The sequence below is a fragment of the Astatotilapia calliptera genome, chromosome 20, assembly GCF_964374335.1.
Source record: "Astatotilapia calliptera chromosome 20, fAstCal68.1, whole genome shotgun sequence".
Lineage (NCBI taxonomy): Eukaryota > Metazoa > Chordata > Actinopteri > Cichliformes > Cichlidae > Astatotilapia > Astatotilapia calliptera.
The window spans coordinates 28,440,405-28,453,672 of NC_137441.1; the positions used below are offsets into that span (position 1 = coordinate 28,440,405).

The window sequence follows — 13,268 nt, forward strand, 5'->3', positions numbered from 1 at the left end:
CAGAGCAGGTCCCTGGTTTCATATGTTTCAAGTTATTCTCACGATGGTCATTTGGTGGTAGTAGCATGCCAAAAGATTAATAAAATGTAGGTGTACACTGTCAACAAAAAAAGCTCCACAGGACAGCTTCAAATGATCCATGGCCCTAAAGTGTACAGTGAACTAAAGGTTCTCTGGCATCAAATAATGTAAACAGTAATACGGGCTATTTTAGCATCACCACACAATCAGGTATGATACAAAAAAACAAAACAATCAATCACACATCCAAAAAGGAGGGTTCTAGCATACATCAATCTAAATGATACACTAAAGCCCATTACACTAGACTCCAAATTAATCTCTCACTATAATTTACATACATCCTTTTATCAACTAGGGGACAAAACCACAGTGGAAAACTGCTGAACGTGGGTGCTTTCTGTACCTGTCACAGTAAGCGTTGGGAAAGTGGCTAAAAAAGAAGAAAAAAAAACGGGATGTGTATGAATGCTTTACCTTGTGCTGGCTGGGTTCTTTGGGATGCCGCAGTCCTGCGTGAGTTTTGTTTACAGCCCTCTCTGCCCATGAGGTGAGCCTTCCAGGCCTGGAACAGGGACAAAGTAGCTCAGTGAGTTTGCTCCTCTCCCAGGCACTTTCACGACTGCGACAACCATGGGGTTACTGTAGGCCCAGTCAAGGCCTGAATGGCTGCCCTCCCTACCTACTAACACTGCAGTCTTTCATTGGGCTTACAGCCTCTCCTCCAGCAAAGAGAGTGCAACTTTCTGTGAGTTTTTTCTCCCTTATGTGAGGGCGTGAAGTGAGAAACTGCATGCAGTGAGTCAAACTTTTAATGAGAGCACAAACGCATCGCAGGAAAGGCTCAATAATACTTTGCACGTGTCACCATAAAGTTGGAAAAAATGATGTGTATAATCTATATCTCGTGTTTTGTTTAGGCTGCAAGTGATTTTTAAGGTTTAAGAAGTTTAATCAATAATTATTCTTGTGATTCTTTGTCTTTTTTGAATCGTTCTTAACTCATATTTTGTCATACCAACAGGACTAAATGGATATTATTAAATACACCTGACAAGCAAGCTGTACTTATGTCATTAATATTATTACAGTTAAAAATATTTAGTGAAAACTCTGAAACCTCTTTCCTCATTCTAGTAATTCCGTTTCATTTAGAGACCTTCTTTGTCTCTTTTTACTTTGACTTCAGATTGTCAGTATGTACTGAGGAGGGAAGTTAGTCACTGTAGTGTGCAGTAAAGCATCATTCTTTGGCAATGTGCCTTTCTACATAGAATATTAATGAAAGGAAAGGATATTTGTAAACAAAGGGCGATCGAGTCAAACTGTTGCATTTATCCATATATAAAAAGGACCATTACTACATTATGTTTACAACTTTGCTTTAGTTACATTTCCTTTTTTTTTCCTTGGAAAAAATTAAACATCTGCTCTACAGATTCTGCCAAGGGAAATTAAGTAATATATGACATCCACAAACTTTCCCAACAGTCACACCTTTAGGTCTTTATGCCCTGGTCTATTAAGTGTCTCAACAATGTTGCTGCTAACTGAGGCAGGCGGGGCGAGCACACTTGCAGGAAGACTGTGTCTTTGAAACATGAGTTGCATGATTCATTAGGCCCCACAAAGACACAAACCAGAACGAAAGATGAATGAAACGGAGAACCAAGCGTTGCGTCTCCTTGTGAGACAGAGAATCTTGTTCGCTCTGTATCCACTTTCACCTTCCCAGACACACCAAAGAGAAGCATGGATGGCTGTGCGACTCCAAAAGCACTGAAATACGAGCACTGCTTTTTAAAGATGACACAAAACTATTATCCCTGTGTTTATATTACATTCAACAACTTCTATTCAAATGTGTATCCAAGGTTTATTTATATTTCCCATTTGACGCAGTGACTGTCAAATCTTGAATAGAAACAAACGGGATGAAACTTTACCTGCATAATACCGAGCTGTGAACTGTGTCAGCAGCCAAACTGCCGCTGTTTCAAATAAAATGTGGTCTATTTTGCAATTGTAGGAAGATGAGATGTGTTCATTGTCTATGTGTGAATGTGTTTCTAATCCACGCTGTAGGTATTATTAATCTCTGGTTCTCGTCCACAGGGCATCTTTGTTTTGTATCCCTCCTCTCGCCCTTCCCTAAGCCTGGTTCTGCCAGAGGTTACTTCCTGGGAAAAGGGAGTTTTTTTCTTCCCACTGTTGCCAAGTACTTGCTCAAAGGAAGTCATCTGAGTGTTGGGGTTTCTCGGTATTATTGTTTACCTTACAATATAACTTGCAGCTTTGCAGTGACTGCTGTTGTGATTTGGTCGTATACAAATAAAATTAATTAAACTGAATAATCTGTATCCGGTTAAGTTTTATCTATGAGCAGCTAATCAGAATCTTTTGTCTTTTGTTCTTCTGAGACTAGCAGGAATGTGAGGAATGTGATTGTACTTACTTCATCTTCTCAGTGAAACAGCCCATTAAGAACAAAGGCTTTGCTTTCTTTGAAGTCCTTAAAGGTCAACATTAGCTGTGCTTTACTTCAACACCTGTTTGCTGCTAAAGCCTCGTTTGTGAAAGGCTTCTCTGTTTTATTATATGTGAAGCATTTCTACTTCTGCTTCTGACAAAGAAGATTTCTGCATATGCCAATAAATCAATGTTGAAACTTGTTGCCATTATTTCATAATTAACTAACTGACTTGTGCAAGTACACAGTCTCACCTCCTCTCCGGGCGTGAAGTTGTTGTGACACAGAGGACAGTGGTTGGAGCCTTTACCCAAAACGGGGGCTGAAACACAAAGATGACACCTTCAAGTCAGCTCTTACAGAATTACAGAAAAGTTCCCATGAATGAATTTACAGTACTGAAAGAAATCTGCTTCAAACAAAACACAGCTTTGAGCACTGGGTCTATTTTGGGAAACGTATGCTTACGCACAAGTGAAAGTTTTGTTTATCTGCCTAACCAACAGGAACTACTGTAAACAAAAGGCTTGCCGTGTCAATTACTCATGGAACATTTGGAGAAGTGGTGTAAGCCTTGCAGTGTTTTATTGCAGAATATTGAAGATGCTGGCTTTGTGAACATGTGTAAATGCGATGGAGCAACGGTACCCAACTATGAAAAGAGAGGTTACAAACTCTCAGACGGAACGGTTCAATAATTTGAGTCAAACGCAATCAAAGAAATGTACAACCACAGGGTGCTAAACCCAAAGTCAGTGGAAGAAACCCAGAGAAAATCGAGTTAAAACCAGGAGGAAAAGTACACGAGGGGAAGCAGGTTTATCTATAGGGGAATAATTAATCACTATTTCAGGAAGTATGCCTTCTGAAACTAATAAAATGCTGAAATCTGACAGAGGACATTTTTGCAGTAAAATAAGGAAGGGAAAATCCCAACACAGACATGGATTAAGAGAAACGTAACTAAAGGATAACTAAATAGCTAAGTTACTGTAAAACTGCAAAAAACAAAAACAAAAAACAAGGAAGCTGTGGAGCTGGCTGCTTTGCAAACCTGATGTTTGCAGGCCTACGAGAGACTGATCATTCACTCCAAATGATATGCAGCCAAATAGTCAAGACTTGATTTGCATGCTAGTTTGCTTGTCATGTTTCGGCTGTGTGCAGGCAGGAATTGGACCCAAACGCAAACTCACGAGAAACGGGATTGAACTCAAAATGGCAGCTTTTTATTACCGTGAACGTTATGATATGGCCCAGCCCTAGACCCAAGGGAAGCGAAACTCAATACATTCACATAGGACACAGACCTTCAAAGTAAAACAGGAAATGTAACATAGACGCAGACTTGACTAGGAGAGACAGAGCAACTAAGAAACACAGAGAACAATAACAGGGAGACACAGAGGGCGGCTAACTAAATACTCAGAAAACTAAAGAGAATACAAGAAAGCCAAACTAAGACACTAGACTAAAGAATAAACTGGGGCAACAAAGAGAACTAAGATCATAATACAAAAACTCAGACACAAGAAACTCAAAACACTGGGTCACCGACCCAGGACCGTGACAGTGCTCCAGGATTACAGAGTTAAAAATGTAAATAATGATGTAAATGAATAAATAAATAGTACATTTACAGAGAGCATGCAGCTCAGTAGAAATCTTCTTTTAGTGTGTATTAGTTATTATTATTATTGGACCTCACCTCCTGTCACCTGGCTAACACCTGACTAACAAATCCAGGGTAATATACAAGGTTAGGAAAATGACATGTTTTTAGAATGTAAATGTTTTGCTTTTGTTTTTATCAGGTCAAATCTTTGAACTGTTTTTTTTCTTCCCAGTTTATTATTTCATGTAGTTAAACCAAAATAGATCCAACCTTGAATTACCAAAGATTAAAAAATAGCTGCATTATATATTGTGGAACTGCTGCCTTATTACTATTATTGGATATTCACTGGTTCAGTTTTGATTTTATGAAATTGTCATTCGCTGTCATGTACAGTTTTTTTTTCTCAGTTACACTCATATAAGTGAGGCCTACCATGCACAGACCAAGCTCTCACAATCATTCCTGCCTACCATTTTGCCACCTAATAATGAAAGTGATAACAGAGAAATATTAAAAAAACCGAGTCAGTTTCCTGCTGCATGGAAAATCAGAGAGAACTCACGATTGCAGCCAGGACCCTGAGCGTGGTGAACCAGGTCCTCGCTGGCCACAGCCTCTGAGCAGAGTGGGCACTGGCTGAATTTGGACCTGTTTTCACATTCACCCAGTAGGTGCTCCGTAAGGCTGGCTATTTCAACTACCTGTGAACACAATGCAAAGCTATACTCAATCAACTTGGTAATGCAGAACAGATACTTTCAGCAGCTGGATCTAACTCTTTGACTTCAGCTCTATAACAGAAGTGAAAACCTAGTGAGAAAAATAAATAAAAAAATTAGCAGTCTACCTGTCGACATTCGTCGCAGCGCTGCAACATCGGACAATGTTTCCAGTAGTGAAGGTCCAATCCGTCTTCTGTGAAAGACTCGTCTTTTTTACCGCAGAATATACACAAGCTACAACAGAGTGTAAAGTTAGAGGATCAAATGGTACCAAAGTTTACCATAGGACAATTACTGAACACAACATGAAAGATAAATGAATACCTCGACTGGAAAAAGCAGTGAATACACACTAAAAACTAAATCTCTCAAAAATAAAGGCCATTTGAGTCATATATATATAGCTTACAAGATTTTAAGGAACATACTTGTCCAGACAGTTGATTGATTGTTGGACATTACAACTTTCCATCCTCTTGTTCTGGGACCCTTTTGTGACAGCTGGAAATTAATAAGACAGTTATCTGTAACAGCCAGCACTACTGAATCAAAACCCATATTGTAATTCAGAATTTGCATGACTGATGTGTTATTCTATTAACCCTACAATGCCCTTTGTAACGTATTTGATACATGAGTTTCTGAGACCTCTATCTCATCAACATGATCAATACTTGCCATAATTTCAAAATGTTATGGACAAAACTATTTTTTTTGTCTAAAATTAACATTGTTGTTAACAAAAAGTTAACAAAAATGCCCAATCTATTAAATGCGATGCAAAAAATATATAATAAATATATAATAAAAATATGTCATACACAACATGATATGCAAAAAAAAAGTGGATTTTGTTATAAGGGTTAATAAACATCTCAGTTGCAAAAAATCCTAATTTTCTGGCTATTTTTTGATGGGGTGGGTCTTACAGGGTTAACAGACCTTTGTGTTTCTACACACTTTAACAAACCCTACCTGTCAAATTTTAAAGCTATTCAAGCAAAGGTAATGCTCACACATGCTGATATAAATTTTTTTACACCATTATTTCTGTATCTAAAGGCACAGCTGAAGTACTGGGGTAATAGGTCATACATAATTTAGTCAAGTGCGTGAGGGACACACTTTAGGTCTCTATCTCAAAATCTGTCAGTGGTATAACAATTAGATTACGGTATAAATTCTGAGGTCGTAGATGCCGTCTGCATACTGTTGTTATATGATGTCTTTTTTTTCACATATAACAATAAACTTGAATATAAACACTTTTTCTTTTCATTTTTAAGCTCTCATATCTATAAGACCATTGATCTGATTATCGTAGTCTTATGATACACAGTAAAACACATAAATGGAAATCTGTGTTACAAATTTCAATCCCCTCAAAGGCCTCAAAATTGTTCTTTTGTCAAAATTGCTGGAGGGTCAGGTAAATTACAGCTCAACATAAAGGTGACTTGAAAACACCTTTCCACCTACTGTTTGCATATGAGCAGGGCCTATTTCAAAACACTGAGCTTATCGGCACATCCTTGTCAGCACATAGAAACAAATTTCCCTTTTGTGCATTGCCTCAGACCTTCAGATGTGAGTAGGAACTGAAGTGTGATTTATGTAGGTACATACTTCCCTTGCCAGCTTTCTGGGAATCTTTCTCAGCTTTGTGAACTTCTCGTTTGGCTATTTGTCCTTTGGTGCTTTCATTGCCTCTCTCCTTTACAAGCAGACAAAATATATATATTTATATATATATATATGTGTAAGAACAGTCAACGTCAAAAAGCAAAGTTCCAAAAAACAAGACATGCAATCATTCGCCTTTAATTGAGACAGGGCATAAAGTGAGGCTATAATGTGTAAGTGTTATATGCATGTGAATTACTTGGTGTGTGACCACCTACGAGGTAAAAATACAGTCTGGAGTCATAAATAGAAATTAACAGTTGTTATGAGATGTGATATCATTGCAGAATGATGACAGCGCAACATACTGTGATCTCTTTTAAGGCAGCCAGCTGCTCCTGAAGAGAGTGGATCTCCTCCTTCTCCTTCTGTCCGTCCGGCTGACCCCCACCTTTCTTTAAAGTCTAGGAGAAGGTGGCATGCCATTAGTCCATTTCATATTCAGTTCTCTACCATGCTTACCTTCTATCAATTCATTTTCATTCTGTAATTGTTAGCTTTTTACACATTATTACCCTTCATTTCTTAAGTTATGGCATCTCTTGTTATTAAGGTCTAGAATTAAGGTTACACAAACCTAAAGCTCTTCAGATTGAGGCTTTAGGTGCTATTTTACATAGCCATTCAAATTCTGGGGTAGTTTTAATATTCTTTTTTTTTGTGCCTGTCCCATTTGGTTCTTTAGCCGTCAGAATTGTTGTCTGAAGACCAACAAGGATACCTAATGGATTTACTTTGCCAAATGGATCATCACGGCCTTGCCGTATTGGTCCATTTGATCAACCTTTGTTGTTATTATTTATTTTATTTTATTTTCAGTTGTTACAGATGGGACAGACATGACTGAGGGATAGGAAAGGGAGAAAGAACGATGAAGGAAAAGAAAAACAGAAGGGAAGAGGGACAGTGAGAAAGGGCACTTAAAAAGAGAAAGAAGAAAAAAAATCTCCTGGATCACCTGTTGAGAGAAAAAGAAGAGAAAACAAGCAAAAAAACCAGAGCAACATACTAAACACAACACCATCACGTTAATCTAGCTAAGTGTAAACAGCAGTAAATACTAAATATTGAATGTTATTATGTAACAAGCAGGACCACAGCGCATAATGTGCTTGGAAATAGCAGCAAATAAAGGTGTAGTTTATGTCTATGAACAGTGAACACCTGTGTGCACACCTGTGTGGCTCAGCGTGCTTGTACTCAAAAGGTTTCCCCATGTAATGGTCTGCAAGAGGGTGTAGAGAGCCATAGCCCCGTCCCCCAGGGCATGAAGCAGGCATGGAGGAGATCCAGGCTCCAGACATCCAGAGGCCCCAGAGTGCGAGAGCCCAAGGAGGACCACCGGAGGGGCATCCGTGCCACCTTCCTGGGAAGAGCTGAAGAGAGCCCCAGATGAGGGGTCACCCAGTAGCCACGGAGCAGAAGTCAGAGGAGGCTGCAGTGGCGTGCCCGCCGGCTCTGCTGGCAGCCAGCTGTGCCAGAGTGAACCGAGCCGCAGGCCCAGAAGCTGGAGGCCCGAGGGCCCCCTTTGCCCCGGAAGAGGCCTGACCGAGCAACAGGCACCAGGCCCCGCCAAGTAGTCACCGGGAGTGAGCTAGTGCTTACCTGAGCGCCCAGCCCCGGACACCAAGAACCACCAACGCACCGACCCCTGAGGGCATCAGTTACCGGCAGACACAAACATGCATTCCCACCCTCATGCACACATATACAAATACTCAGCACTCACCCAACATAGGGATAGACATACATGGACACTGTACACACAATCACACTCCCCAAACAAACTCTATACCCCAGGTCCAGGTACCCTCACTTCTGGAGGGGGAAACGGCACCTAGACCCAGGAGATGTTACCCTTTCCCCCAGGGGTGGAGGCAAGCATATTGCCCCAGGCTCCGCAGCTGCAGGGAGGCCCCGCATCCCAGATCCCAATCGGACGGCCAACACCTCCTCCCAGCCCCCCCGCCCCGATGTCCAGCAGAGAACAGCGGTGTGTGAAGACCCCAAACCTCCCTCCTCTCGCTCATGTGTAGTGTTGCTGCGTGTTGTTCTAAGGTGCATTTAAAACACGGGAGAGCATGGTGCTGCTGCCAGAGAGCAGCAGGTGTTAGCACGGCCCCTCCCGAGAACCCTCAATGTCTACATGGATTTAAAATTGAGAGGTGGGCACCGGCACCAGAGGTGGGGTTGAATACAGACCGTCCACTGGACGCCGTTAACGTGCCCACCCTCAAGGCCCTATATGTATGTCTTACGAGAGTGTGAGTAATGTGGATGTCTAAGTCGTGGAATAAAATTGAGGCACAGGTGGCCAGAAGGGGACGGGGGTGGATGCCTCCCCTGCACCCTGGTGACACACCCGCACCCCAAGGCCTTAATTGTGTGGGTGGGTGTGTTGGAGCGGGAAGAGGGAGGCAGCCGGGGATGGGGAGGAAAAGAAGGGAGGAGCAAGATGCCCCTCCCTGGGGCCAGCTCCCCCGCTGACCCCAGTAGGCACCCCCGTCCTTCGGCACCCACCAAGGCAAGGGAGCCCGGGCCCATCCTACGGCAGCAGCCCCACAGGACCCGGGGCAGCCCACCCGACCCCACCGCAGAGGAAACTGTACCCACCCTAACATTCAATCATCTCCCAGACTGCACAAGACAGTAGACACCCAGGTTAAGTTTATTCTCCACCTCTCCTATACTCTCCCCCACCTGCAGAGTGGACTCCTGCAATGATGGAACAAACTCCCTGTCAGTTGAAGAGCCCCCTAGTTAGGCCGATGCGCCAGAGGCCCTCTTCTCTTTTTTTAAGAAGAGAAGATACCAAGTATAAGATAAAAATTTAATACCAGCAATGGGGAAAAGAAACACTTGCCTGAGTCTCTACCAGCTTTCCGTCAATCTTGGCAAAGCCATCAAAGAGGTTTTTGTAGAGGAAGTTCTTTCGGACTGCAGCATCGTTGGGTGGAAGGTAGATTAGGACGGCACTTCTCTCCTTTTGGTACACAGATAAGATGATTCGCACTGCTAGCTCTCGAACTGTTGATGCGCTGTGTGCCAATGCCGCTGTACAGAACTAACAGGGAACAACAGGGTTTCCACAAACATGAAAAGGTCTATATTATTATTCCATTTCTAATCCAAAATATGCCAAAAAAAATTATATAATACACTGAGGTTGAAATATTTAGGGATAATTAGGGATCATCACTTGAGCGACAAACGGCAGTCCATTTATGTGCTGACGTCACAGTTACAATTCAGATTTGAAAAACTATGTGAAAAATCTTTAAGCTGCATTTTTCCAAGCTAAAAACAAAAAGCCAACAGCAAAGTGCTCAAAACAGTCCAGGCTATACCATTTAAAATAGCTAACGTCAGCTATCAACATGCTTACAGACTGGCACAATGAACCATATATAATATCCATTTGGGTGGTCAATGTTTTTGTTTTAAGACATACCAGATTTCCAGAAATACTAAAAGTACCACACAGCAACACCAATGTCCAGTTTAGTACGTCCAGTCCAATGAGCTATCATTTAGACGAGTGAAATCCTAGTATTTTATTTGCTTGTTACTTAGAACATACAGTCAGTTGGTGCAGTTTAATAAACCAAGCCTGCTATCATTAGTTGTTAAATTAATACTGTAACCTGAATATGATCATTTTTGGTTAAAAAAGAAAGAAAAATATGAAAATGAGGTATCAAAATGTCCATAAAACAGTGTGTTGTCACTGTGGCTACATCCATCTTTTGTATACAGTCTACATGCAAAACACTACAGGACAGTGTTTGCATATTTGGAAGTGCGGAAGACAGTGGATGGATGGATGAACAGACAGACCTGGGCTAAGAGAAAATCATTTAAAATCTGATTACTGACCTTCTACAAGCTTACCTTGTTAACTGTTTCAAACCTGATTTCTTTGGGAAGATATTACATCTAAGAACCAAAAAAGACTGTGCATTACCCCTTTCTTTCTACCATTAAACCTTTATACTGGAACACATACTTCTAAATTATATCTAAATGTATTCACAAAAAAATTAATAAATGAAAAACTCATCTGATTTGGAAAACCACCCCATTTAACAAACTAAAGAGAACTTGTTCGATCGATATCTGCAACAGATTCCGTCATTTTTTGCATTTGAAAGCCACCTCAGGAGATACACACCATTTGTCTTTCTTAGAAAGGCCACGGATGTGTTAAGCTACATCCATATTTACTTACACTCTACAGTATCCGATTTATGCCCAGTTTAGCTTCATGTACAACGTTGTTGAGAGTCCTTTCAGAGGAGTGACACTCATAATATAAAATGAACTTATTATCCAGCATAATTGCTGTGAAGAGAGGGATGATAGAAAGGCCATCCTGCCAGTGGAGGACATTAACATTGAGAAGTAAAGTGTGTACAAAGGCCACCCATCCCTCGCTCAACTGGCTCAGGGACAGCATGCCATTATTCTCTGTTGTATCTTCCAACCCCTTTTTCACTCTGGCTTCCACCTCAGAGTAGATCACCCTAGTAACAGTGGAAAAAAACGGAAATATGTTAGCTAAACCGTAGCTGAGCTGTTGAGGGGGACAGTCACAGGAGCCCAAAGACACGATAAACTAGAATTACTATCTAAGGGCCGTGAACACGTGAAGGTGTGGTTAACAGTAACATGTATGGAAGGCTTTGAATGGAAATAATATGTGGGGATTAAACATGTTTGTAAGTTTTGTGAAATATGCTCACATTCCAAAAAATGACTCTTCACGCTCAATAAACTTGAAATGAAATTCTGAGTAAAATGCTACTGAAATATACATAGTCAAATATGTATTTTTTCAAATAATTACTCATTATGGAAAATGTGCTTAGTATGAACTGAATGTATACCAATCAAGTAAATTTCATTTGACCAGATTTCATTAAATCTCACATTTTACGCTGTACTGATGTAACAGAATTGAAAAACTTCCATGAATGAGGATGGAGTTTTCTTTGCTCCTGAGCTGTGGCCTTAAAAAGTATTCTGAACTACTACAACAGTGAAGTTGACCTTTTGCATGTAAAACCTTATCACTTCAAAGTCTGTCATAATCAGTATCTGGGCTTTTTCCAACTGAAAATGACCTTGATATTCAACTGTCATCAGTTCATCCTTCATGTGAATTGAGCACTTGTGCTCGTGTCTTTTTAAAGGGAAAAAACATTTTAGGTGCTTCATCTGCCAGATTCAGTCAATTCAGTAACTTACCTAGCTGCTAGAGCAAATCAAATGAACATAGATAAGCTATGTATGTTTTGCAGTATCATTCAGATCTTTCTCCCTAAGTGTGACAGAAATACGATAACATGGGAAAGTACAGTACTGCAAGGAACGCTCACATGCGCAGTCACCACAATGATGATACGGGTTCAGCTTTGTGGTTTGTCATGATTGCTTTTGTACCCTCAGGAAGAGTGTAGCAGTTCTGTGTTTGTGCAACAGGGATAATTCAAGCAGCCAGCCTGAACACTCTATTCTTTCAAAAAGAAAGTTGCATTACTTATTGTTATGTATCAGACTGAAACTAAACCAAACCATTTCTATTTGTCTGTCTTCACCGTGAGAAATATTAACACCTCTGTTGCAATTTCTCTGATGATGGTTTGTTAAAAGTGCCCGATGTTAACAAGAAGAAGTCTGCGGGTAAAATAGCTCCAAATCTGATTAGCAAGGTGGATTAAGGGATATTGAAGGGAAACATCGGGGACAAGGCAACTAAGTAATAAAAATAACTGGCAATTCATAAATTTCTCATTGACTTTCAGTTTAAACATGCTGTCTGCTCGTGTTTTACATGAAAGCAGAAAGTGTGACAGTCAGGAAAGAAGCGCAGCGGTCCTGTTACATCTCAATTCAGGCAGAAAATATTTTCCAAGCAAACACATGTGGCAGTCAATACAAAAAAGGGTTAGGAGCTATGCAAGCATGCCCAAGCATGCAAACACAGTCCGTGCAGTTCCACCTATGTGGCTTTGGCTTCAATAGGCGGAGAAACTCAGAGGACAAACCTAACAATTTGCTCAAGACTAGGGTTGAATTGGGAGTGGGACGGGGCGGTGCGCGCGGGGGGGGGTAAAGTAGGAGTGGTTAAAAATTACGCACATTTTTAACGGATTAATGAAATCCTTTCCATGAATCCAAGAGGTTTACTTCATATCTGAGTTCACACACTGGTTGGAAAAGCACCAGATTACAGGCATGCTTTTCTCTCTCGTATTTTGACTCGCTCAGCTAATTTAAAAGACCAGGATGTCTTGGAGAAACATGATAATAATGACACGAGGGAAGAAAAAAACTTTTGGAATGAGACACCTGCCATAAGTGTCTTGATGTAATCTCTAATCTCAGCCTCAAAGCTGGTCCAATATGATAAAACACTATGTTAAACTGCACAGTGGACATACATCTGAACATTAAGAAATTTTCACATTTCAGCACCGGCGGTGGTACGCGTACATCACAAATTCTGCAGTTTTTGCACAGTTTGTGAGCCTTTACCACGAGGTGCACACAGAAAAACGAAATCACTAAATACCTTGTTCATATTCGGAGTTTTCCTCAACAGAAATCCTTTAGCTAAATTAATAAAACTGACCTCATGTCATACGTGTCCCTAGACATACTGTCAATCTACCGAACAGCACATACTGTAATACTGCAAGACTGTGGCTTTTTCTTTTACTGTTGCCAGAATAAGTTAATAAAATTGAGAGTA

At 40.7% G+C, this 13,268-nt stretch overlaps 1 protein-coding gene across 3 annotated transcripts in view; it reads right to left on the reverse strand.

The window, feature by feature from the left end:
- Positions 1-13,268, reverse strand: part of cep104 (centrosomal protein 104) — a 39,647-nt gene that overhangs the window by 4,006 nt on the left and 22,373 nt on the right. For 2 of the 3 annotated variants that reach the window (XM_026153874.2, XM_026153875.2), the window contains exons 14-21: positions 9,378-9,578; positions 6,823-6,918; positions 6,458-6,545; positions 5,260-5,332; positions 4,957-5,065; positions 4,672-4,810; positions 2,746-2,813; positions 499-586 (exon numbers count right to left, since the gene is read on the reverse strand). In XM_026153874.2, coding sequence (XP_026009659.2) covers positions 499-586; positions 2,746-2,813; positions 4,672-4,810; positions 4,957-5,065; positions 5,260-5,332; positions 6,458-6,545; positions 6,823-6,918; positions 9,378-9,578 — 862 coding nt within the window. The remainder of the gene's footprint in view (positions 1-498; positions 587-2,745; positions 2,814-4,671; positions 4,811-4,956; positions 5,066-5,259; positions 5,333-6,457; positions 6,546-6,822; positions 6,919-9,377; positions 9,579-13,268) is intronic. The other variant, XM_026153879.2, reaches the window with a different exon arrangement.